The sequence below is a fragment of the Lontra canadensis genome, unplaced genomic scaffold (assembly GCF_010015895.1).
Source record: "Lontra canadensis isolate GAN:19392208 unplaced genomic scaffold, GSC_riverotter_1.0 scaffold146, whole genome shotgun sequence".
NCBI classification, from domain to species: Eukaryota; Metazoa; Chordata; class Mammalia; order Carnivora; family Mustelidae; genus Lontra; species Lontra canadensis.
The window spans coordinates 1442408-1468182 of record NW_022631140.1 but is presented as its reverse complement, the minus strand read 5'-3'; the positions used below and the strand labels follow the sequence as shown (position 1 = coordinate 1468182).

General features: G+C 44.6%; 1 protein-coding gene across 2 annotated transcripts in view; it reads left to right on the top strand.

Annotated features, from left to right (window-relative positions):
- The window catches only part of PRKCB (protein kinase C beta), a 322491-nt gene that overhangs the window by 268204 nt on the left and 28512 nt on the right, over positions 1 to 25775 (top strand). For both annotated transcript variants that reach the window (XM_032843947.1, XM_032843946.1), the window contains exons 11-15: positions 6169 to 6260; positions 7917 to 7979; positions 13531 to 13669; positions 22513 to 22593; positions 22883 to 22990. In XM_032843947.1, coding sequence (XP_032699838.1) covers positions 6169 to 6260; positions 7917 to 7979; positions 13531 to 13669; positions 22513 to 22593; positions 22883 to 22990 — 483 coding nt within the window. The remainder of the gene's footprint in view (positions 1 to 6168; positions 6261 to 7916; positions 7980 to 13530; positions 13670 to 22512; positions 22594 to 22882; positions 22991 to 25775) is intronic.

The window sequence follows — 25775 nt, the reverse complement described above, 5'->3', positions numbered from 1 at the left end:
TCTAGAATAGATCTCTTGTTTCTTTCTCCTTGTTTTCCTTGTCTCTCCCTGATCATGGTGACATAGCTTCCCTGGCCCCTTGACGGTTTTCTATCTGCCCACCTCCCTGGGTCCTAATTCATACCCGTAGAGAAGAGAATCCGATCGGTTCAGCCTAGGTCAGACGTTTGATTCCTGGCCCAGTCAGCTGGGAGTTGGCTACTACTAACTCAGCTGGAACCTTTAGGAGGAGCTGTATCTACAGGGGAGGGATGATGGCGCTCACATCAGGTGCCATCTTGAGAGCAAGGCAACGAACCGTCTTGGGGCAGGACATAGCCAGCTGCTGGTGGTACAAACATGGTGCTGAGTGCCTGCAAGGAAGCTGGTGAGAGCTTCACCAGTAACAGGGCTTGAGGCAGTGGAAGCATCAGAGGATCCCGAGCTCAGGAAAGGACTCAGGAGTGCAAGCCAGGCCTATAAAGTGGGCATTGGGTAGGAAGAGACAGTCTGCTTCTCTCTGCCTTCTTAACAGTGGCCTTTGCACATCTATTTAGCAATCAAAGGTCCGTAGAAATCCAAGGAAGAGGAAGAATGTTCGTAACCCTTGAGAACATGTGAAAGGGCAAAGCTTGGAAACCTAGGGGCAGGGCAGGGGAGGAGAAGAGGAGCATCCATTGCTTGATTCTGATGGTGATTCTAAGACTACAGAAAACAGAGGAAAGAAGAGTTGTGCGTGATGTGTGTCCTTGACCACACGCTGATTTGAGGGAGGCTCTGTGAGTTTGCATAGATGCGAGATGCGTCATCTGATACGTCTTTGCAAAACCCTCTGAAGGAGAAGCGATTCCTGCCCCTTTTTGAAAGCAGGGAAGGTTTAGTGTCTGTTACAAGGTCTCAGAGTGGGTAAGCGGTATAATTGGGATTAAACCAAGGACTAGTGCTTGCTAAAGCTAGGACTCTTACCCACGGCACCGTACAGCTTCTCCAGAGGAGCAGATCCATCTGAGCCGTAAGAACAGCTTACAGACAGGATTAATTCATTGGCCAGCTTAGAAAATCATTAAAGATCACTCAATAGGTAAATGCTTACTGACACTCCCTTGAAAGTGTGGGGGCCTGCGGTTAGAGTTGCCCACACTGTTGATCTTTGTCTGCAGTGTCTTATTAAAAGTGGCAGGCGTGTCCCCCCCACTCCCCCCGGCAGTCACATGGACATCCTGTCACATCCCACTTTCAGCTGTCTTAGAGAAAAAAAAATGATGATTTCTTTGAATTCTCTGCCCTATCCCGGGCCCCCCAAATAAATTCGGCACATGCCTTGCAGTCAGTGTTTTAAATCAAATGACCCTTACACTCATGCTCCAGATGGGAGACATGCTGTCCAACCATTTTGCATGATGCACTGTGACAGACAGACATTTAGTTCCATTTACTTACTGATCAAATACGGGAGATAACGGGGAAAGGAGATTTAAAACTGATGAAGGCGTTTCCTGCCGAGGGGACAAGGGCAGCGGATAAGGAAGAAAAAGACCAATAACAATGGCAATCTGGGAAAAATACTTTGGAAGTTGAGCAGACTGGCTAGGTTGAAGAGAAAGATGGTGAGCTTGCCTTTCTGAGCTTTTAATTGGAGTTGACAGTGGGACACCCACGTAGAGAAGTCCTGTAGCCAGCTGGAGCTGACTAGAGCTCAGGAGAAAGAAGGAGGATGGAAATATAAGTCAAGATTTTCATCAGCCCAGAGAGACGAGGGTTGAAACTTTGAGCTGTGATATGTCCTCTTTGGAAAATTAAACAAGTTGGAGATATTGAGGATATACTCAATGTATACTTTCTGATTTTCACGTAGTAGGTACAGCAAATAGGTCCTAATCGAAAACTAGTGCATGTGACCAGAAGAAAGATCTTTTGAGGTCTTGAAGTAATTTTATCCGAAGAGTGGGGAACATGGGGGCTCCTGGCTGGCTCATTCAGAAGATCACAACACTCTTGATCTCGGGGTTGTAAGTTCGAGCCCCCTGATGGGTGTAGAGATTACTAAAATAATAATAATAATTATTATTATTATAGTAATAATAGTAATATTATTAATAAATTAAAAAAACAAGAGTGGGGAGCAAAGTCAAACTTCAGGGCACTATAGGCAGGAATAATTATGTAAGAATTAGAGGCACTGGGTGAGGGCCATTTAGTTAGCTGACGCCCCCGGAGCTCCCTCTTTGTGCCTGTCACGCAATTTCTCTTATCACATTTTATTTTAGGTTATGGCTTGAGTTAGTTGCATATTTGTTTTCACAAAGACTCTGAATTCTCCGAGGGCAAGGTCTGTATCTTATTCATCATTTTTGTCCCTTTAATACCTAATACATGACTTGCAAAAATAAATGCCCAAGGAAAGTTCTAAAATTCACTTTGCAAGGGTGCCTGGGTGGCTCAATCGGTTAAGTGTCTGCCTTCAGCTCGCGTCTTGATCCCAGGGTCCTGGGATTGAGCCCCGCATCAGGCTCCCTGCTCACTGGGGAGTCTGCTTCTCCCTTTCCCTCTGCTTGCCTCTCCCCCTGCTTGTGCTGTCTCTCTCACTCTGCCAAACAAACAAATAAAATCTTAAAATAAAATAAAATAAAATTCACTTTGCTCAAGGTTGGCTCTCGACCGCCACCGGCAGTGTTTTTCACATTTTGATGTTCCTTACCTTGGGGTGGGAGATGAACTTGGTGGCCTCTGAACAAAATGTATTTGTTTTAAACGTAAGACGGTTGAAGGATTGGTGTAGCCAAGCCAGGCTGGATGTCGCTTGGAGTTGATAGACTCCAGATATGCCTTTATTTTTTTACAGAGACAATGAATTTCCATTTATGACTTTAGTATCAAGTTCTAAAATTTTTTAAACAGTATGTTCCAGTGAAAAAGTGAGTTCATGGAAATATTTTTAAAATAAGTAAATTTTAGTTGATGAGGCAGACAAACAGTAAAATCTAGAAGCTGGTATGTGAGAAAACGGAAGCTGGAAGGGTGATGGTCTTATGCAGTGTATCAGAATCTGTTCCTCCCCTAGCTGGCTTCCTTCTCCTTTGTACCTCTTTACGTGCCTCTCTCTCCCTCTCAGCAGTCATAGCCGTAAAATCAGGGACTTCAGACGTTGTTACGGTGTTCAAAATATACATTAAAATGAACACAAAACCAAGGAATGAAAGCCATACGCATACATAGCCCACCTGGAGTTCTCTCCCACCACATTCTGGGAAACGTTGCTGTTTGGAAACTTATCTGGTCTCCCCACTCCTCGGGGGAGTTCTTATCATTGGGCACCACGGATTTCTTCACAACAGCATCTTTGGCGGTGCAGTAATGCCTAGCCTAAGAGGGCATCATTACGTATTTGTTCGGAAAATGGAAGGCAAGCAAGACGCCAGCCACAGGGTTTTTAATGTGCAAAGTACCGGAGGGCCGAAGCCCAACTCCGTACAGTTCAAAGACGATGGGTCTCAGGGTTTCCCCGCATGCAGTTCGTGTTAGAAACAAACCACAGAACGTGGCATTATCTGCAGAGCTCCCTGATGTTGGGATTCTAACTAATGAGTTTGGGGGGCAAGCTGAGTTCTTCCAAGCAGAAAGCAAGCAAGTGAAATCTCTCCCTCACTTACTTTTCTCTCTGTGGCCAATGCCATCTGCTAGTTTTAAAAATAATTTTTAAAAGCAAGTGTTTTGGTTCCCTTCAACGTGCAGCAAAGACAGATGCTATTTTTAAGGCTTGTTTTCTATCAAAAAAACCCCAAAGAACCAGGGGCTGGGTGCTTGGCAGTTCTGGCTGTCTCCACTCTGCCACTAACTTGGATGTGACCTTTTTTTTTTTTTTTCCCCCAAATCTCATAGGCCTTGGACACTGAGAAGCAGAAGCGATAATTCTACCTCTCTAAAGATGTCATAAGGGTCAAGTAGTGTTGGCCTGAGGAAATCTCTTGACTTTTCAAAAATTATCGATTACCCTTTACTTCTTGCCTGTGACCTGCCAGTTTTTGTCGTGCTTTGCGGCTGGAACTCTGTACCCCTCCCCTCCCCTCCTGGACGGGAAGCAGTTAGAGGGGAGGACATGCCCATGCACCCATACAGCATCTAGCTCAGAACCTTCCACAAGAGCAGCCTGGAACGGACCTGCCTGGGTTCAAATCCCAGCTGGGCTGTCCAGCAGCTAAGGGACCTGAGGCAAGTTTCTTACCCTTTCCTGGGCTTTAGTTCACGTCTTTAAATGGAGGAGAAGGGTCATACTGTCCTGTTGGATTGTTCAGAGAGAGAAGTGAGGCAAAATTGATAGAGCAGTTGGCTCAGTCCCATGATAAATGCTTACGAGATGGTAGCTTTATTTCGTAAAAGGTATCATTCCTATCATTAGACACTCAAGACACATTGGACAAATGCAGCTATGACTGTTACATAGACGACACAGCTCTGTGCACTGTAAGAAAGATTCTGCTGACAGTGGATGGAACATTCGTGATAGGGCCAGCAGCACGTTCGAGCTCTCCACACACGTCCTCATCGTTCTCTCTGGGCTCCTGGCTTCACAGGCCCACACGACAGCCTTGTGACTTTGGGCAGCAAACCTCCTTTTACATTGTGACCCAACCGTACCAACCTATAAATAGAACCAAAACACACATTTCACAACGTAACACCTACGGGTACTTTGTGCGGGATGCTCTGATCATTTCCATCCTGTTCTCTTTGATGCTTTTTTTTTTTTTAATTGATCATGTGGCATCAAGGAATGACTTGACCCAAGTAGGCATCTCTGAGAAGAGGTGAAGTCGTTTTTTCATTTAGCGGACACCCCCTGATGGAAGGAGAAGTGGCAAATCTCATGAAAGTGTCCCCCAAGGACCACAACACTCATGTGTTTCACTGAGTCCCAGCAATAACCCTGTGGTTCAGTTATTATTATTATTATTACTATTATTAATATCCATGCCACAGATGAAGAGACTCAGATGTTTAATAATCTTTCCAAATCATCCAGCTGTCAGGAAGCAAAGCTGGGTTCCAAATAAAGTCTGTTTGGCACTGTTCTCCATTCTCTAGCACCTCCTATGAGCAGGTCTTGGGACAAGAACAGGGCTTACACAGCTGAGCAGTACACAGCCCCTGACTCTAAGAGAGTTCCCATCTCCCTTGAAAGACACGTTTAAAGTTTTCCCTCAATGGGGTATATTTCTTTTTCTGGCCCAAATTCTTTTCCTTCTGGATATGCCCTCCGAGGCCACTATTTCTCAAATTCTATTAATTCATCCCCCCCCCCATAATCACTGTGTTAGATATCTACTCCAATACCTCAAACCTCAAGGGCTTAGAACCATGATAAGCATTTATTATCTCACAGCTTCTGTGGGTCAGGAACTCAACAGAGTGGCTAACCTGGGTGGTTGTAGCTTGGGTGTCCCACCTGAAAGTTGTCATCAAGCTGTCATGTGGGCTACAGTCATCAGAAGGCTTGACTGAGGCTGGAGGGTCTGTTCCCAGGCTGGCTCCCTCTGGTGGCTGGGGAGTTGGTGTTGGCTGTTGGTAGGAGGCCTTGGTTCTTTGCCAGATGTACCTTCCTGAGGTGTCGCTTAAGCATTCCTGGGACTGGCGGCTGGCTTCCCCAAACAAGCGATCCAAGAGAGAGCAAAGTGGAAGCCACAGTATCTTTTGTGACCTAGCCATGGAAATCACACCCGTCATTTTTTACACTATTCTACTGGTTACACAAGTCAGTCCTGTTCCTTGTGGGAAGAGGCTGCGCAAGGACGTGAATACCAGGAGGGGAATGTCACAGGGGGCCGTCATGGGGGGTGATTACCACAGCTACCTATTATCTGTAATATGATCTATGTGTTTCTTTTCCATTCTTTATAACAATTAGCTTTATCCTAAACCATAATATCCATGAAGTCATAATATTAATGTGCTAATTACATTTTCCAGGACAAACGAATATAACTTGACAGTTATTAATTTAAAAAAAAATCATGTACTGCCTATGCCCAGTTGTGTATATGCAGTGACCTTTGGGGGAATAATGGGCCTGAAGATGGGGACCTGGCATAGAGTCCTAGGGGTTTTGATCCTAAATCCCACCTCGTCCCTGCTCTCCACGTGGAACCTGAGAAACACGGGATGTTGATGATATGGTTGGCTCCCTTCTCCTAGGACCGCCTGTACTTTGTGATGGAGTACGTGAACGGGGGTGACCTCATGTACCACATCCAGCAAGTTGGCCGGTTTAAGGAGCCTCATGCTGTGTAAGTACAAACTTTTCCCTTGGGATACCTGGGTGGGCTATGAGTTACCTTGGGTTTTCAGCTGAATAGCGATTCTTCGCATCTTGGGCTGCTTCTTCATGAGAAGTCTGTGGCCGGGGAAGAAGGTGTTCTGCTCAATAGGAATACTTCTTTCTTTCCTTGACACCAGCTAAGAATGTGAAGCTTGAAAACCACAGCCATTTCTTTATCGCGGATGTTTGCCCCTGGCTCCGAAGGAAAGGCCCCGGAGGTTTTGGGGGGGGATGTCATGGTAGCGTTCGTGTGTTCATGCGCCAGTCTTTCTTGAGCACTTACTCTGTGCCAGGCCCAGAGAGTTTGTAGAAACTTGCTCAAGATCACAGAGCTGGAGCATGTGAGACAGATCCCCACTCTGACCCAGATTTTTGCTCTTGTACTTTGCCCTACACCATGGCTCACTCTCTTGGATGCCCTCCTTCCCCGGGGAATGACAGATCAAGTTGCTTTGTGGCTGTGCCCTGAGGCTCTTGGGTGGGGACACTGATTAGGGTTTTTGGAAATGTGTTTCCCCTGCTGAGTCCAGTCTGTTCCTGTCAGTCCCCAAGGCAGCCAGGCTTTTCTTTTGAGAACACAGACCTCATCATGTACTTCCCCTGTGGTGACCAGGAGCAGCAAGTCAGGGGATTAGCAGAGACGACCTCTCCTGAGCAGTTGGCTAGATCTCATTGTCCCTCTAGAAAGCCCTTCAGGACTCACTTAGGGCCCATCTGGCCACTCCAGAGGCTTGCTGACTCCTGTTCAGCTCAGCGCTGCCCTTTCCCCTCCTGCCGGCCACGGTGGTGAGCACCGTATTCCTCTAGGGTTTGCCTTCTAGATAGCTCCTTACGCCATGCCTAGGTCTTGCCATGGTTCTAAGGGGACTCTGGGCTCGGCTCTTCCTTGACTTCTAAAAGCTAGTGGACCACAGACCCTCATCCCATCATCACATAAAACAAATTGTCAGGACCCTAAAGCCCCACCTGACCCTGTGCTACCACTGGGACTTTCTCCTTCTCTCAAAATCTCTTTCCTTCTGGGCCTCCATTAAGAGCTTACAAAGGCAGACACTGGGGGCATTATTAATTATTAATATTACTTAATTACGTGGGCACCATTATAAAGGGCTTACATGGGCAGAGGTTGGGCCATTCCTTCGCAATATAACTTGGCCAGGTCATTTTTTTCTCACTGAGCCTCAATGCCTCCTTTAAGGAAAGAGGGAGGTACTAGTAGGACCTACCTCACAGGATGGTTGTTAGAATTTAATCAGATAATTATCTACAGTTTCGGTAGGTAGACGGTAAGCCTTCGGCAGATTAGCTGGTAGTATTCAGGTATTCAAGAACTTGCCTTGGACTGAAACTCACTCTCCAGCCAGTCTGCCCTCTCCCACGGCCTCCTCCCCACCTCTCTGCCCACCCCGGTTCGTCCTGAAGGCAGCCTTGTGGGTCTCTCAACCCTGTTCACTCGTCCACACCCCCCCGCACGTCGTGTTACAAGATGTGCGGCTGACCGTCCACGGTGGGACGCGGCTGCCCCACGCCTTGTTCAATTCTGTATTGAATTCTGAGGTTTTGCCAGGCATAACGGTATCCTTGAATCTCTCCATTGCTTTTTTTTTTTTTTTCCTAATTTCAGATTTTACGCTGCAGAAATTGCCATCGGTCTATTCTTCTTGCAGAGCAAGGGCATCATTTACCGGTAAGTGAGCACCAAACCCCTTCCATCCCCTCTTCTCCCTCAGCTCCTCCCTTCCCTGACTCTTTCTTTAACTGCTTTTTAAAATTAGAATCCCTGGTGGGGGAGGAATCCTCCAGTCCTGACTTGGGCATGTGTTCGCATCGCCCACTGCCCTGGCAGAGTTTGGGCAGCTCTAGATGGTGATGGAAGATCGCTATGGACCCCGCCGCCAGTGATGGTTCAGAGCCTCCGATGGGAGACCCTTTGCTTGAAGGAGGGCAGGCTCACTGGTGGGGACCCAGCGCTTCCTTCTCTTGCCTTGGGACCCCAAATCTGGGGAGCAAGCAGAGAATCTCGCCTGGCAGGATATGGTGGATCCTATTATTATGAGATGATTTTTTTTTTTTTTTTTTTGCTACGTAACTACAATGTAGAAATGAATCTCTAAAAGGCTTACCCTGAAAGACAGGATTAAGTTCAGGACTTGGCATTTGCCCGTTTTTGGAGGAGCAAGTGTACGATCATAGCTGTATGAGTCATACCGTTTCATATTTCATGCAAGGCAGGTGACTGAGCCTGAGGCGGCTCTTTGTCAGTGGTCCGGCTGTACGAGTCTCCTTCTCTCACCACATGGGTGCAAACGGCAGAGGCAGTGCAGGCTCGGGCTGGTTGGTCACGCAAGAGAGGTTGGAAGGGGCCTGGGGCTTCCAGAGGGCACTTGGCACGGGTGAAGGTCTATCTAAGAGATCGTGAAGAGCCATAAAATTCCATACCACTCATGTAGCTGACGGACATTTACTAAAAGCCTACTATGTGCGAGGAGCTCTTCTAGATGGTTCGGGTGCAGCATCTGAGAAGAAAACAGGCAAAACCTCCTGCCTTGTAAGACTTCAGCTGTAGTGGAGGGAGACGGATATTAGGTCACAGAGATACAGTCTGTCACGTAGCAATAAGCACTAGGGAGAAAAGCGGAGTGAGAGAGGGGGGCCGGCATGTGCCAGGTGGTGACAGGGACACCTGTCACCCTGTGGAGGGCACGGGATCGACGTCTTGCTGCAGCCGAAGGTCGTGGGGCCAAAAAGCGTAAAAAGATGAGCCTTGGCGGTCTCAAGGCAGATAGTGGAGCGGAGGCCGTGGGCACTGGTGGAATGGAGACATGGGAGGTGAGCATCTTGCCAGAAGCCTTCAAAGTCCAGAGGCTTTTTTTGAACCCCTTGAAGTGGTGATATGCATCTAGTGGGGGAAGGGACAATCATCCTGGGGATGTAGAGTCCCTACTCTGCTTCGTTGTCCCTAAGAGTGGAGGGATGAAGGTCAGGAAGAGGACTGGTTTCACCTGCCACGTGGGCGAGGTCAGTGAAGAAACAGAAAGAGAGAGAAAAAGAAGAATTTTAAGCTGTAAATTGCATGCTCATTCTGGCCATGCTTGCCCTCAATGAACCCGTACCACTGTGTGTGCAAGAGACGCACTTGGGAAACCTCTGATTCTGTTTCCTCTTTGCCCCAAGTGGGGGCATCTTGTGCCAAATGGCACTCTGGTGTTGAAGGGTACACATCATCTCCCGTATGATGTGACTCCTCATTCAAGCCAGGAACTTCAGCAGGGGCTTAGCTGAAGAATGGGCATCGTGGGTAATCATTCACTCTACTTGATTTTCACTCCATGTGCTGACATTAGAACCTTCCTCTTGGGCAGGATGGGTCTTGGCTATAATAGAACTGGCCACTGAGGATTGCTGAGGAGATTAATGTGGGACTGCAGGTTAAGTGGAAGAAAATCCAGTCCCAGGGGAGGGGCTGGGAGAGGACATAGAATTTCTTTGAGAGCTGGGGTGGGATTCAGCGTTGGGTTTCCTGTCTAGTAGGGTCGTGGATTGGGGTCTGGGATCCAGGACCTTCGCCATTCCAGTCATAAAATAAAAGATTAGATTTCGGTGCTAAGACTTTGCCTACCTCAGAGCTCTCTCTACTAACACATTCTTCAATCCTTCCTCAACTATTCATACTTTTTAGGGGGCACTAGTCTCTCTTTTAAGGCATTCAGCATCTGAATCCCTTTCATTCATGTGTAGGAACAAAGTCCATCTCCTGCTATATAGAAGGAAAATGCCAGATATTCTCACAGCCTCCCTGCATCAAAGGCAGACACACAACCCAGGCTCTGACACTTGTCACACTGACACAACACCATGAACCAGAAGTAGTGGCCAAGAAAGGCAGAGACTATAGAATCGAGAGTGGCCATAGAAATCAGCTACATCTAGTTTCTGGAGGCATGAGGAGAAGCAGTTCTTAGCAACAATATCCAGAGTCCAGCATTAGGGTTCATGGAACAGGATGGCTGTACCCAGTGGTGGCATCTGTGACACCTTCACTGGACCAGCTCTGCATCGCAACTAAGCATTCTTCCTGGCTGCCTCCCCTCTAAATCTGATTCTCCAGCCTTCTAGGAAATTCTGTGGACTCCCAAGGCCTTTTTTAACAACCCCTTTCCAGGTTGACATGGTTAGAGTTGATTTTTATTGCTCACAGTCAAAAACCTTGATTGAGGCAGAGTTTGTGAAATTGATAATCAAATGAAAACCAGTAAAAAAAAAAATTTCCATGGCAGAAGATACATGGTTTCATAACTTCATTGAGATGACCTTCATGTGGTAAGGTCTTTAAAAATGCTGCATCCCTCTTTCATTTAGATCTCTAGTTAATTGGAGAATTCTTAAGTTAAGAGGATGAAGAATTATGTTAGACTTGCCCTCTTTGAGGACTGTGGCTGGAGATGTTGGTTACAGGGGAGACAAAGATCCTTCCAAGTTTCATGTCTTATTTATGGATCACTATCCCTAGAATGTGTGATGGTTTTGCCCTTGATGGATTTCTGAAATGAAAACAATTGTTCCAACCCCTTTCTGCAGGATTATTCCATTGAACAAAATAATGCAGTAGATGATCAAAAAACATATGTGATGATGAATATGACTGGGTTGTCCCCCAGCTGCATTACCTGCTGGCCATTGGCACCTGAAGCTCCTTTTTTTTTTTTTTTTCTTTTTTTCAGGTTTTATTTATTTATTTATATAATGTGTGAGAGAGGGAGGGAGGAAGTTGGGGGAGGAGCAGAGGGAGAGGGAAAGAGAGAATCTCAAGCAGACTCCATGCTGAGCACAGAGCCCGACATGGGGCTTAATCTCACGGCCCTGAGACCATGACCTGACCTGGAATAATGACTCAGATGCTTAACCAATTGAGCCACCCAGGCGCCCCCTGAAGCTCCTTTTCTATAACACATGAAGCTGTCACCACTTTTCTAGTTTGCCCAGCTGCCCGTTTGGGGGCATGTGGTCAAACTGAGGGGAGCGTCATGGGTCTCTGTTAATCAAATCACATGTAGATATGGCATGTTTTAGGTGAAGCAAGTTGCTATAAAGTCCAGTTTAAGTTCAGAGATGTCATTCAGAGACCACTGTGGCTTGTAGAAGGATGAAGGCTGGATATGTGTGGTACCATGGACAGCACCAAAGATCACTGTATGTTGCTGTTGGCAAGTGGGGTGCAAGTGGGCCTCCCCTTGGATGACCAGACCTCACAGACACAGGTAGGAAATGCCAATGTCTTTTTTGCATTGTATTCTTTTAGTCAAAGGTGACGACAGCAACTCAATCCAAACTAACTTGTTAAAAGAGATATTTCTTTAGCTGACATAACAAAAGTCCAGGGGACAGATCTGACTTTACGCCAGGATGGATCTGGGGGCTCAAATGTTATGAGTGCTCACTTTATCACCTTCCCTCCAAGTTCTGCTTTATCTCTACTAGCTTTCTTCTTTATCCGGTGACCGCTGGCACTTCCAGACTTACGTTCTACCACCCGAGCAGCCCCAATGTAAAAAGAGCTCATCTCTTTCCTAACAATAGTGCCAGAGCCGTTGCTCAATGGCTTTGATTAACTCATATTAGGTCACATGGCCATTCCTGGCACAGTCACTGTGACCAGCAGAATGAGGTGTTTCCGGGCGCCTGGGTGGCTCAGTGGGTTAAGCCTCTGCCTTCGGCTCAGGTCATGATCTCAGAGTCCTGGGATCGAGCCCCGCATCAGGCTCTCTGCTCAGCAGGGAGCCTGCTTCCTCCTCTCTCTCTCTGCCTGCCTCTCTGCCTGTTTGTGATCTCTGTCAAATAAATAAATAAAATCTTAAAAAAAAAAAAAAGAATGAGGTGTTTCCAATGGCCAGGATAGGCCCCCATGACTGCTCATGGAGCCAGAAGCTAGGATCACTACCACCAACATTACATGGCTTGAGAATCAGGGAAGGATGGTCCTTCAAAGGAATATGCGGAGGCTGTCATCACAAGATGCTAAATTAGGCAGGGACCACAGGTGTCCACCACCAAATGAAGGTGATTTAAGATAGGGATCTGAATTAAATAGTAGACCCCCTTACCTCTCAGGAGGTGACTCTACTGGACTCTACTGAGATTGAGAAAGACTGGCCCATGGATCACCACTGCTCATTGATAACTGAAACACCAAGTGTTGACACTGGAGTAGATGTTTAGGGAGGAGGAAAGTGTGTTGATATTGAAGTAATCCAATATGCTGGGAATGTGCAGGCATTGCTAAAAATAATCAAGCTCTCCTCATTAACACAGATAGAATGGAAGAATGTGAGTGTAGCAGATGTCCTTTAGGTTAAAGTTCAAATGTTACCTCCATGGAGATGACACCTTTCTGGCATCCTGTTTACAGAAACCTTCCCCAATTACTAATTCATCATCCTCTTCATTTTCTTCACACTGCCATTAAAATTGATAGTAGTCATAAAATCAATAATCATGTAATAATTAAATAATATGTAATAATTATAATTAATAATCATGTAATAATTATAGATTTGGACACCTGTTAATTATCTTTTTCCCTATACTGGAATTTAATCTGAATAAGAGCAAAATGTTTGTTTACCTGGTTCACCTTATATACCCAGCTCCAAGCATAATGCCTGTCACATAGTAGGTGTACAACCCTTTTTTTTTTTTTTTTTGAATGAGAAAATTTAGGGGAACTCCTGGGGGCGTGTCCTAGGAATCAGCCTAGGAGAGGCTGGAGCACTCGAAACTAAATAAACTACTTTCCTTCATTTACTTTTTTCCCTTCCTTGATCTTCAAAGATATTTTCAAAAAATAATTTTGTGAAAAATGTATCTAACTATGGAATATAAGGGGTCCTTAAAGTACAAGGACTGACTCTTGAAATGCTCCTGACTACAAGAGGCCTCTGTTTATGTTCTGCTCTTTACTGAGCTTCCTGTGGCTCTCTCCTCTCAGAGCTGCTGTCTCATTGTGTCCTCGTGAGATGCTTGGCACAGTTGGGTCTGTAGAAAAAGAGAAACAGACAAGTTTGTGGACCCCTCTTTATCGGCCAGATAATAAACTATCAGAGGGCAAGGGCCAGCTCAGACTCACCTCTGATCTTCCCCAACACCTAGCACAGTGTTTTGCACGTCCTGAGTAGCTGACTGTTGGTTGACTTGAAATAAATAGCATTTGTTAAATCCTTAAATTTTTATGTCTGCTGCAGTGACCTCAAACTTGACAATGTGATGCTGGATTCAGAGGGCCACATCAAGATTGCTGATTTTGGCATGTGTAAGGAAAACATCTGGGATGGGGTGACCACTAAGACATTCTGTGGAACTCCAGACTACATCGCCCCTGAGGTAAGAGCTGACGGGACCCCTAACACGTGTCTCTGTTGCATTGATGTCTCCCCTATACCCTCAATGACCATATCAGAGCTGGGCAAGGGCCAGGGGGGTACCTGGCAAGCAAACCTCAGGCTAGTCCTTCTCCTATACTCTAAATCATTCCTTGGATATCACACATGCAAATTAACTTTGCACACATCCAGAAGCTCAGGCCCAAAATACATCAAGGTTTGGGGGAAAATTTAAATAAAACTCAAAAAGAACCATCCACCACACATCAGGAAGATTCTTCAAGCTGCTATGGCTCATGGCCATTTTGACATTGAAATGTTTGTTAAGAGGAGGAAAAGAGAGAGAGGGCTTTCCTGAGCTGACATATGACACAGGATCTATGTACTGATACTAAACCCTGAAAGACTTGGAATTTTTCTTTCTGTGAGTAAGATATAAATGAAAGGGAAAAGATTTAATTCTGGTGCCTCCCCCTCCCTTCCCAAAGGAAACGGTCAGTTGCAGAATGGATTTCCCCAACATGTCATGGTACCGAATTTGTGCCAGATGATAGCCTTCCCTTTTCTCTGAATTGGTGCTTAGAGAAGTGGCATTTTGCAATCTGTTACTAGATTTTTAAGGAAAGGAACTGAGGATGTGGCACGGAGTTTTGGAAATGGGTATTCTAGAATTCTTTTCTTGACTGTCAGTCACTTATTTGGAACAATGGTGATGGGAGGCCACCATGTAACTAAATAACTTGCCACAAAATTTAAAACCTGCACACTCTTTTACCAAAGCAGTTCTTCTAGGAACTTAGCTTGTAACACACAATACACACACACACACACATACATACACATGGCTGAAATGACATGTGTTCAAAATCCATTCTTCATTACAGTGCTGTTTTTAAATAACAAAAACTAGGAAACAGCCTCAATGACTACCAATAAGAAAAGGGTTAGCTATAATATGGTACATTCACATTAAGGAGTACCATGCAGCTCTTATGTACTAAATGGAACGATGTCTGTTAATCAAGGAATGGATAATAGACTGAATTATTTATAGTATGAAATATACATCAATTTAATTCAAAAAAGACTGAGTTAGAGATATAGAGTGAGATATGGAAAGATCTTTGAAACATATTGTTAAGAGAAAAAAGTCAAGGTAAGTGAACAACTATATGCCAACAAGCTGGACAACCTTGAAGAAATGGAAACATTTTTAGAAAGATGCAATTTAATAAGACTGAATCAGGAAGAAATAGAAAATCTGAATAGACCAATTACTGGTAAGGAGATAGAATAAGGAATAAAAAATCTCCCAATGAAGAAAAGTCTAGGACTAGATGTCTTCACTGGTGAATTTTACTAAGTATTCAAAGAAAAATTAACACCAATTTTTCTCAATTTTTTTTTCTGAAAAATCAGAGGAGAGAAGATTCCCAAACTATTTTTACAAGGCTAGCATTATTCTAATACCAAAAGCAGAAGAGTACACTACTAGAAAAGAAACCACAGACCAATATCCCTGATGGATATAGATACAAAATTAGTAGACTGAATTCAGGAGCAAATTAAAAGGATCATTCACCATGATCAAGTGGGATTTATTCCTGGGATGCAAGGATGACTCAATATATGCAAATCAGTCACTGTAATACATCACTAATAGAATAAAAGAAAAGAATCACATCATTTTAATAGATGCAGAAAAAAATAGGGATAAGACAATGGTGTCCATTCTCACAACTCCCATGCAACATAGAACCAGAAGCCCTAGCCAGAGAAATCAGGCAAGAAAAATAAATAAAAGTATCAGAATTGGAAAGGAAGAAGTCATGTTTGCATATGACATGATTCTATATGTAGAAGATCCTAAAGACTCAACCAAAGGTGTTAGATCTAATCAATGAATTCAGTAAAGTCACAAGATACAATATTAGTATGCAAATATCAGTAGCATTTTTATAAACTGACAACAGATTTTCTGAAAATGAAATAAAGAAATGGATCCCATTTATAATACCTCAAAATCAATAAAATACTTAGGAATAAATTTAACTAAGGAGATGAAATATTTCTACTCTGAAAACTACAAAACATTGCCAGAAGAAATTGAAGAAGATACAAATAAATGGAAAGACATCCCATGTTCATGAATTAGAAGAATTAATTTTGCTAAAATGTCAATACTACCAAAAGCCATCAATAGATCCAGTATAATCTCTACCAGGATTTCAACTGCATTTTTGACAGAGGTAAAAAAACACTGTCCATATTTATGTGGAATCACAAAAGACACTGAATAGCCAAAGATTTGAGAAAGAAAGGGGTGCCTGAGTGGCTCAGTCAGTTAAGTGTCAGACTCTTGATTTTGGCTCAGGTCATGATCTTAGGGTTGTGAGATCAAGCCCCATGTCAGGCTCCTCAGGAGCCTGCTTAAGATTCTCTCTCTCCGTCTCCCTCTGCCCCACCTTCTTCCCCACTCATGTACATTCTATCTTGCTCTCTGAAAAGGAAAGGAAAGAAAAAAATGATTAAAAAAAAAAAAGAACAAAGCAGGAGGCATTATACTATTGATTTGAAGCTATACTATAAAGCTATAGTCATTAAACAATATGGTATTGGCCTAAAAACAGGTTAAGTAGAAGAATGGAACAGAATCAAGAACACTAGGGGCACCTGGGCAGCTCAGTGGGTTAAAGCCTCTGCCTTTGGCTCAGGTCGTAGTCCTGGGGTCCTGAGATCAAGCCCTGTGTCGGGCTCTCTGCTCAGCAAGGAGTCTGCTTCCCCCCGCCCTTTCTCTGCCTGCCTCTCTGCCTATTTGTGATCTGTCAAATAAATAAATAAAATCTTAAAAAAAACACACACACAGAACAAAACCTAAGCATCTGTGGTCAACTAATGTTTGACAAGGAAGCCAAGAATACTCAATGGAGAAGACAGTCTCTTTAATAAACGGTGCTGAGATATTTGGGTATTCATATGCAAAAGAATGAGACTGGACGTATCTTACACCACTCAACAATTAACTCAAAATGGACTAATGAGGGACGCCTGGGTGGCTCAGTTGGTTAAGCAGCTGCCTTCGGCTCAGGTCATGATCCCAGCATCCTGGGATCGAGTCCCACATCGGGCTCCTTGCTTGGCGGGGAGCCTGCTTCTCCCTCTGCCTCTGCCTGACATTCTGTCTGGCTGTGCTCATTCTCTCTCCCTCTCTCTCTCTGACAAATAAAAAATCTTTAAAAAAAAAAAATGGACTAATGACCTAAATGTAAGACCTGAAACTGTGAAACTCCTAGTAGAAAACATAGAGCAAAACTCCCCAATGTGGGTCTTGGTCATGATATTTAGGATATAACACCTGAAGCATAAGCAACAAAATCAAAACAAGTATGACCACATCAAACAAAAAGCCTTCTGCGCACCAAAGGAAATCGCCAACAAAGTGAGAGAAGAACCTATGGAATGGGAAAAAGCATTTGTAAACCATATATCTGGTAAGGCATTGATATCCAAACTATGTAAAGAACTCATACAACTCAACAGCAAACAAAAGAGAACAAATACCCCAGTTAAAAAATGAACAAAGGACCCAAATAGACATTTCTCCAAAATAAATAAATAAATAAATAAATAAATAAATAAATACAAAAGTCCAACAGGTACAGGAAGAGATACCCAGCATCATTCATCATTAGGGAAATGCAGATTAAAACCACAATGAGATGATCCCCTCAGACCTGTTAGGATGGCCATTGTCAAAACGACAAAAGATAACACGTACTGGCGAGGGTGTGGAAAAGAGACAACACTTGTGATTGTTGGTGGGACTGTTAATGGGTGCAGCCACTCTGGAAAACAGTGTGCAGGATCTTCAAAAAATAAAAATTAAAAAAAATTCAAAATAGAGCTACCCTATGACCCAGTGATTCCACTTTTGGGACTATATCCAAAGGGGGAAAAACATACACACATACTAATTCAAAAAGGTATCAGCACTCCCATGTTTATTGTGGCATTATTTATAAAAGACTTAGAAACAACCTAGGTGTCCATGAATGGATAAAGAAGTTGTGCTGTATATACACAATGGACTATAATTCAGCCATAGAAAACAGATGGACCTTGAAGGCATTATGCTAAGTGCAGTAAGTCAGAGAAAGACAAATACTGTATGATCTCACTTACATGTGGAATCTTGAAAAAAGAAAATAGAAAACCAAACTCAGAGAAAAAGAGATCAGACTTGTGGTTCCCCGAGGTGGAAGTTGGAGAGGGGGTTGCGGGAGGGGGGTCAAAAGGTACAAACTTCTAGTTGTAAGAGAAAAAAGGGGTAAGGATATAATGTCCAACATGATGCCTATAGCGAACACTGCTCTGTGATATATAAGAATGTTAAGAGAATAAATACTGAGTTCTTATCACAAGGGAGAAAGCTTTTTTCTTTTTTTTCCCTTTCTTTTTTTATTGTATCTATATGAGAAAGTGGATGTTAGTTGAGCTGATTTTAATCATTTTCACAATATATGTAAATCATACCATCTTGCTGTATGCCTTAAACTTGTACAGTGATGTGTGTCGACTTTTTCTCTGTAAACCTGGGTGTGTGTGGGGGGGATTCAAGGTACAAGATATTCAATACAATAGGATACCATATATGGAAACAATGACAATACATAGAACACTGCTATATGTTTCCTGTGAGTGTGGAGAAATACATGTAAAAGCATAGAAAATCTGGAAGATTTAGACTGATTTGATAACAGTGGTTATTTCTGAGGGTAAGAGCATGGTAAAGAGAAATTTAGCCAAATCTGTTTGCTGTGTACATTTTTCACAAGGTAAACATATTTGTGTATTACTTGACTAATTAAAAGTGATCTTTTTAAAAAATCCTTTATAGATTTCCCCTACTATCGACCATAGAGCATTCCTGCGAAAACTTTTGTGAGCCAAAACAGTGTGAAGCGAAGAAGCAGTTTTGTTTTTGTTTTGTTTTTTAGGATTTTATTTGTTTGACAGAGAGAGAGAGAGCACAAGTAAGCAGAGTGGCAGGCAGAGGGAGAGGGAGGGAAGCAGGCTCTCTGCTGAGCAGAGAGCCCAATGTAGGGCGGGATCCCAGGACCCTGGGATCATGACCTGAGCTGAAGGCAGCCGCTTAACCAACTGAACCACCCAGGTGCCCCTGAAGAAGCAGTTTTATAGCAATAGCAGTTTTATATGGGGAAAAAAAAATATTTAGCATTCTCAGACCCAAGAAATAACCTCTTGGGCTTTTCTGATATCCGAGGACACATCTGGCTAGCGGATGCATAAAATAAACTGAAATCAAACACAGATGCTCACACCACTCAGAGCTATGGCAGCTCCATACTGGGTATTGTTCCCTGGGAAGGAGCTTGGTGGCGCCACTCTTGGGGCCTCCTTAGGGACTCCCTGCAAAACAAATGCAGAACTCTATTTTCACTTTTGCCTTTATCTAAAAAGGAAAAGTCCTCTCCAGATTTCCTTTGGTTAACACAAACAGTTCCTAATATAGGTCTTTCATAAAAGCTATGTAGTAGAAGGCAAACTTCCGAAGAGCAGGCAACGCTCGTATTAGAAGGCAGTGGTGTTTCCCCGACAGGTCCTACCTCAGTTTATTACCATTTTGTTAAATAGTTAGGGCATCAGACAATTCCTCGATCTGCCATGAGTTCAGTAATCTCTGGTTCACTGTCACCAGGGGTGCTTTTAAACTGTAGGCTGCCCAGGCATTAGCCAATATCAGCTGAATCCGCGTCTCTGTGGGGAGGACCCCATAGCTGTGATTTTCCAGAATTCCTGGGGGTTTCGATGCACTAGGCACGTGGAGTTTTGTTCCTGGGGAAGCCGTTCCCTCTGACAGCCCCCTGATGGAAGAAATAAGCAGGGGTCCAGCTTTCACCCTGCCTTTGCCATTAACTAACCACCTCACCTTCTGGCAATTTCTTTCACCTCCTGGGCTCTATTTTCCTTTGTAAAAGGATTAACTTGTGAGGTTGTCATGAGGATCAAATAAGACAGGAAGTACTTTACAGGTGTGGAAACACTTTCAATAAGTGTTCTAACAGAAAGCGTCCCCTCGGTCTCTTAAGGTTTAATTCTCCTCAGAGGGTGTTTCTGACGTTAGGGTGGAAGCAGATGGAGTTCAACAAATGGACATTCGTTTTATAGCGAAATTTGCTCGGACACATTCATTGAGTAAAACAACCACTGAATGAGAGAACCTTTTATTACAGATAACATTTTGAGGACATAATGTGTGAGAAGCACACATTTCTCTTTCATCCTCACAAAACCCTATGACATGGATATTATAAAATTCCTTTTGTCAGGGAGGAAACTGAGACATCAAGAAGTTGCATAACCTCCCCCAGGGTCACACAAGTTGAAACAGCAATCAGGATTCAAAGTCGGTGGGGTCCGACCCTCTTGCCTCTTCCCTGAAGCTTTGCTATAGATCACCTTTTAAACCCCTTGACACAGTTGACTTGAAAGAAGGATGGCCACATGTCTATTCTAGACTTTGCCGTGCTCTGGAAATTTGGTAATAAATATGGAAAACCTTAAAACCATTGCGGAAGATGTGAGCAGACCTCTGCAAAGAAGACAACCAGATGGCTAACAGACCCATGAAAAGGTACACAGCATCACTCAGCATCAGGGAAATACAAATCAAAACCATGATGAGATGCCACCTCACACCTGTCAGAACGGCTAAAAGCAATGACACAAGAAACAACAGGTGCTGGTGAGGATGTGGAGAAAGGGGAACCCTCTTCCCCTGTTGGTGGGAGTACAGATGGGTGCAGCCACTGTGGAAAACAGTGTGGAGGTTCACCAAAAACTTAAAAATAGAACTACCCTATGATGCAGTCATGGCACTCATGGATATTTACCCCAAAGATGCCAAAACACTAATTCAAAGGGATACATGTACTTCTATGTTTATTGCAACATTATTTAAAATAGCCAGACAGGGGCACCTGGGTGGCTCAGTCGTTAAGCGTCTGCCTTCAGCTCAGGTCATGATCCCAGGGTCCTGGGATCGAGTCCCACATTGGGCTCCCTGCCCTCCAGGAAGCCTGCTTCTCCCTCTCCCACTCCTCCTGCCTGTGTTCCCTCTCTCACCGTGTGTCTCTCTGTCAAATAAATAAATAAATAAATAAAATATTAAAAAAAAAAATAGGCAAAGGACGTAGCCCAAGTGTCCATCAGTAGATGAATAGATCAATAAGACGTGTGCTCTTGTGCACGCTCTCTCTCTCTCTCTCTCTCTCTCTAAAATGTGATTCAGCCATAAAAAGAATGAAATCTTGCCCTTTGCAATGACATGGATGGAGTTAGAGAGGATAATGCTAAGCGAAATAAGTCAGAGAAAGACAATTATCATATGATCTCACACGTATGTGGAATTTAAGGAACAAAACAAAGGAGCAAAGGGGAAAAAAGGGTGACAAACCAAGAAACAGGCTCTTAATTATAGAGAAAAAACAGATGGGGGAGGTTGGTGGAGGGGGATGAGTGAAAGAGGTGATGGGGATTAAAGTGAAGAACACCTATCATGATGAAAAATAAAAATAACTTCTAAAAACTACAGATTTTTAAAAATTTTTAAATTTAAATTTTTTTTAATTTAAAAATTTTTAAAAACTACCATTTGATCCACTAATGCTATTTTGAGGAATTTTCCCGAAGGAAATAATTGGACAAATGTCCATATACCCAGTTATAAGAATCTGTATCAGAGCATCAGAAGAAACCTAATCAGTTGGGAACTGGCGAAGTAGATTTTGGTATATCCATCCAATGGAATGCCGGGCAGAGGCCAGAATGGATTACTTCATTAAAATTCCACATATTAACGTGTTTGTGTTCATGTTAAAACACATGCATATGCGCACTTTACTATATATTAATAAAAAGGACTCTAAGAGGAAATAGACCAAAAGAGCTATCATCATTTTTCTCTTGATGAATGATTATGGGTAATTTTAGTTGTATTCTCTTAGCTTGTCTTTTTATTTATTTATTTATTGCTTCTTGGTATTTTCAAATACATAGTGAAACAGTACGAGTACTCTTACAACTTTTTAACTTAAGATTCTTTAATTGTGGTAAAAAGAATAAAAATAAGATTTACTGGGATGCCTGGGTGGCTCAGTCAGTTAAGCGGCTGCCTTCAGCTCAGGTCATGATCCCAGGGTCCTGGAATCCAGTCCCACATCGGGCTCCCTGCTCCGCAGGTAGCCTGCTTCCCCCTCTACCTCTGCCTGCCACTCTGCCTGCCTGTACTCTTTCTATCTCTCTGACAAATAAATAAATAAAATCTTTGAAAAAAAAAAAAAAAGATTTACCTTCGTAACCTTCCCGAAGTATACAGTTCAGTAGTGCGAAGCTCATTCCTGTGGTTGTGTAAAGGTTATTACTTTTGTCCCAAGAAACAAAGACGGTTTTCCTTCTTAAGGATGCCACACTCACCGTATGGAAATTAACAAGAACACACTGTGCTAAGTGCTTTGGAAAGGCAATGTAGCATCCACAAATGTTTTCCCCGCACCTGCAGGCCCCCGGTAAAGGTGATCTATCTTCCTAAGGTGGGTAAGTGGACACTGGGCTCCTTAGTCACTCTTTTTGACAGTGGCCCACATCTGGGACTGTAACAGCTGATTTAATCCTTCACAATAGGCAGATGACGGTCAAGGAAGAGCTCCCCCTCCTCCTCCCAGCCCCAGGGTGCTCCGAGCTTACTAAAAGGAGTGAGCGTTGGGTCTCCAGCCTTGGCGAGAACCTGCCTGCCTCCCTGATGGAATGGTTTCTGTTTTCCAGATCATTGCCTACCAGCCCTACGGGAAGTCTGTGGATTGGTGGGCCTTTGGAGTCCTGCTGTATGAAATGTTGGCTGGGCAGGTAATTGAATTTTAAGTGATTTGCGGGAAAAGTCCTCCCCTACCCCCATCTGCGTGGTTTCTCTAGAAGAAGGGTGTCCGCTTGATATCGGCGTCTAGGTTGGAAGCCCTGTGACTTCCACGGCCTTGGGGTTACCGAAGTCTTTAGAACGTTTTTCCTAATCTTTTCCCTGGAAGCTACTGAGTGAAAGGAGAATCTTTTCCCAGGGGAAAGGGCCCGGTGGTTCGGGGCAAATTGGGAGGGTTTTAGGCAGGATCCTTGTCCTCCCACACTGTCTTCTGTCCCACAGGCACCCTTTGAAGGCGAGGACGAGGATGAGCTCTTCCAGTCCATCATGGAACACAACGTGGCTTACCCCAAGTCCATGTCCAAGGAAGCTGTGGCCATCTGCAAAGGGGTGAGTGAGCCCCTGTAAGCTTGCGGCCAGGACCACTGCATGCGGAGAAGGCAGGCTGTGCCCTGCAAAAGGGCACCTCACCTGGGGGAGGGTGGGGGTGGGGAGATGGAGACTGAACTCTGCCCCTCCCCACACTTGCCTGCCTGTGAGCCTGGCGTGCACCTGCTACCTCCCGGAGCAAAAGGAGCTTTTTTCCAGTCTGCACACAAGCACTGGAGAGGTCTGCCGACAGCTGTATCTTGCTGCTGGCTGGGCTCCAGGCGCTAGCCCACACAGGGGAATGCATATTGGATGAATGAGATAGGAAACGCAGAGACCTTGCCAAAGAGCTGGAACCCATGGGAAAGGATACGAGAGGCCGGCAGTGCCTATCTGACAACCTTGCCCTTCTCTGCGGCTTATGTGCGTGGCTAATGTGAACAGCGTGTAACGTCTGTCTTATGAGAATATCACGAAAGACTGAATTTGAGGGATTCTCTGGATAAGCTGACCCAAATGTAGTGCCTTCAGAACCCCTAGTCTCCCCCCACCACCCCACAAATGGCTGAAAATCACATGCATTTTGTACATGGCAGTGGTTGAAGACAAGGCAGGGCCTGTGTTTGCCAGTGAGGATTGCTTTGTTATGCACCTGGCCCTGGGCCACGAAGTGCTCATAGTGACCTGGCTGAGTCCCTGGAGATCAGCTGTCCTCACCTTTCGTGCCATCACAATGACCTGAAGTATTTCTTCAGATCGTACAAAACCTCAGGTTCACCCTGGAGATGGTCTGGACATCAGTATTTTGCAGAAGTCCCTGGGTGGCTTAAAAACCATTCCCTTTAAACCAGTTATCCAGATGTGGTAGCATTTCAGCTCTGATGCAGGTGAACAGGCAATGCTGGGAGAGCCCCAGAGAATATGGCCCTCGGAGGCTGCCTTTATGAAGTATTCAGTCTCCCACCAGCTGGGGGGCACAGGTGCATTCTCAAGGTTAGGGCATGGCCATGCCTTCCCAGTGGGTTCCCACCTGTGCGTCTGAAGAAACCAGGGCTGCTGGTCCTAGATCCTTGGGGTATTTTTAGGTTTCCCACTGCCCAATCCAGCCCTACTCTTCCTGGCACGAGTCAGATGCTGCGTGAGCTAGGCTAGGTGCAGAAAACCTGGAAAATTCAAATAGTTTGTAAAAGCTGGGCCAACGTCTCCATCTAGAGCACCTCATCAACACCACCTGGATCCTCACTCCTGGTGAATCACTAGCCCAGTGTAAGGTCAGTGCAGAACCCCCCTAGACATAGTCTCATGGGGGAGGAAGAGTGGGTGGAGGTCATACACTGAGCTTTTAGTTTGTTTAATAATGGCCAGCATTTCAAGAGCAGGGCATTTCCCATAAACATTAACTTTCCAGTTTCTCTTGAAAAATCTGATCTCTCCATGCTAGTCTGTCATTCCTATAAAGAAAGCATCAGCCAGCTGGGTGGGAAGCCCATGTACCCTTTAGATAGGGCATGCCCTCTCCAATTTGCAGAACTCTCCATCTGGCCCAGTTCCATCTGGGTTCAAATCCTGGTTCCGGCATTATTAGCCCTATAGTTGTGGGTAAGTCCCTCAACCTTGTCTGTGGACCGAGGCTAATGATAGTACGGATTGAATGAGTCAATGCAAGTGAACCCCTTACAACAGAGCCTGGTTCTTACAACAGAGCCTGGGCCATTGTGATTGTTATTACTAATACTGTGTACCACTATGTTACCTGCCAGGCCTCTCTTGGCATTTAAATATGCATACACAGCAATAGGAATTTTTTATTTTTTAAAGATTTTATTTATTTATTTGACACAGAGAGAGAGAGAGAGATCACAAGTAGGCAGAGAGGCAGGCAGAGAGGGAGGGGGAAGCAGGCTCCCTGCTGAGCAGAGAGCCTGACGTGGGGCTTGATCCCAGGACCCTGGGATCATGACCTGAGCCGAAGGCAGAGGCTTAACCCACTGAGCCACCCAGGCGCTCCCTACAATAGGAATTTTTTAAGTGGGGGTTTGGGAGATCGAGACCCTCTGCACATCTCGATACTTGTACTTCCTTGGTGTATGGTCCTACTTTGTACCTCTGGGCTTCTGTTTCTTTATCTTTAAGAACGGACTACTACTACTCATGGAACAGAGGTTTTTGAGAGCACTAAATCAGGTAACAGAAAGCTCCTTGTGTGGTATTGGCGCATAGTAGGTTCTTAATTAATATGTGCTCAAGACCTTCCCCCTCCCCCACTCTGTCCTGCCCGGACAGCTGGGGGATCTAAGTGGGTCATGGAGGAGAGAGGATTTTCCAGGTCAGTTGCATTCAGCTTCAGCTCCAATTAGCGGTTTCCCTGGTAGAGCAGATTTCTATTAATTTAGGACCCATAACCTTCAGGATTAACTGGTGTGACTTTCTTACCCATGGGTTCGAGGACCTTTCTTAGCTGAGCAGGCTGAGTCCAGTGTGGGCTCTTTCCTCAAGGCTGAGGCTCCAAAGAAGAAGGGTTGTGCGAGCCAACGGCAAATGCTTCCTCCCGAGCAGCGGGCCCCAGGGAATGCGTCTGGGAGGTGATCAGAGATGGAACAGTGATTAAATCCAGCTGTCTGCATGGCTTTGGGCGTATCAGCTCCAAGCGGAGCGCGGTAACTGGGCAGAGACTCGCGCTAGGAGTGCCGGGTGACTTTGCAGTGGCTTTTCTTCGCTTGGCATCCTCGTCCTTGCAGGGAAATGGAACTGGGCTTTTGAAACCCGTTCCATTCTGATTGAAAGGTACTTTATATATCCATCCCAT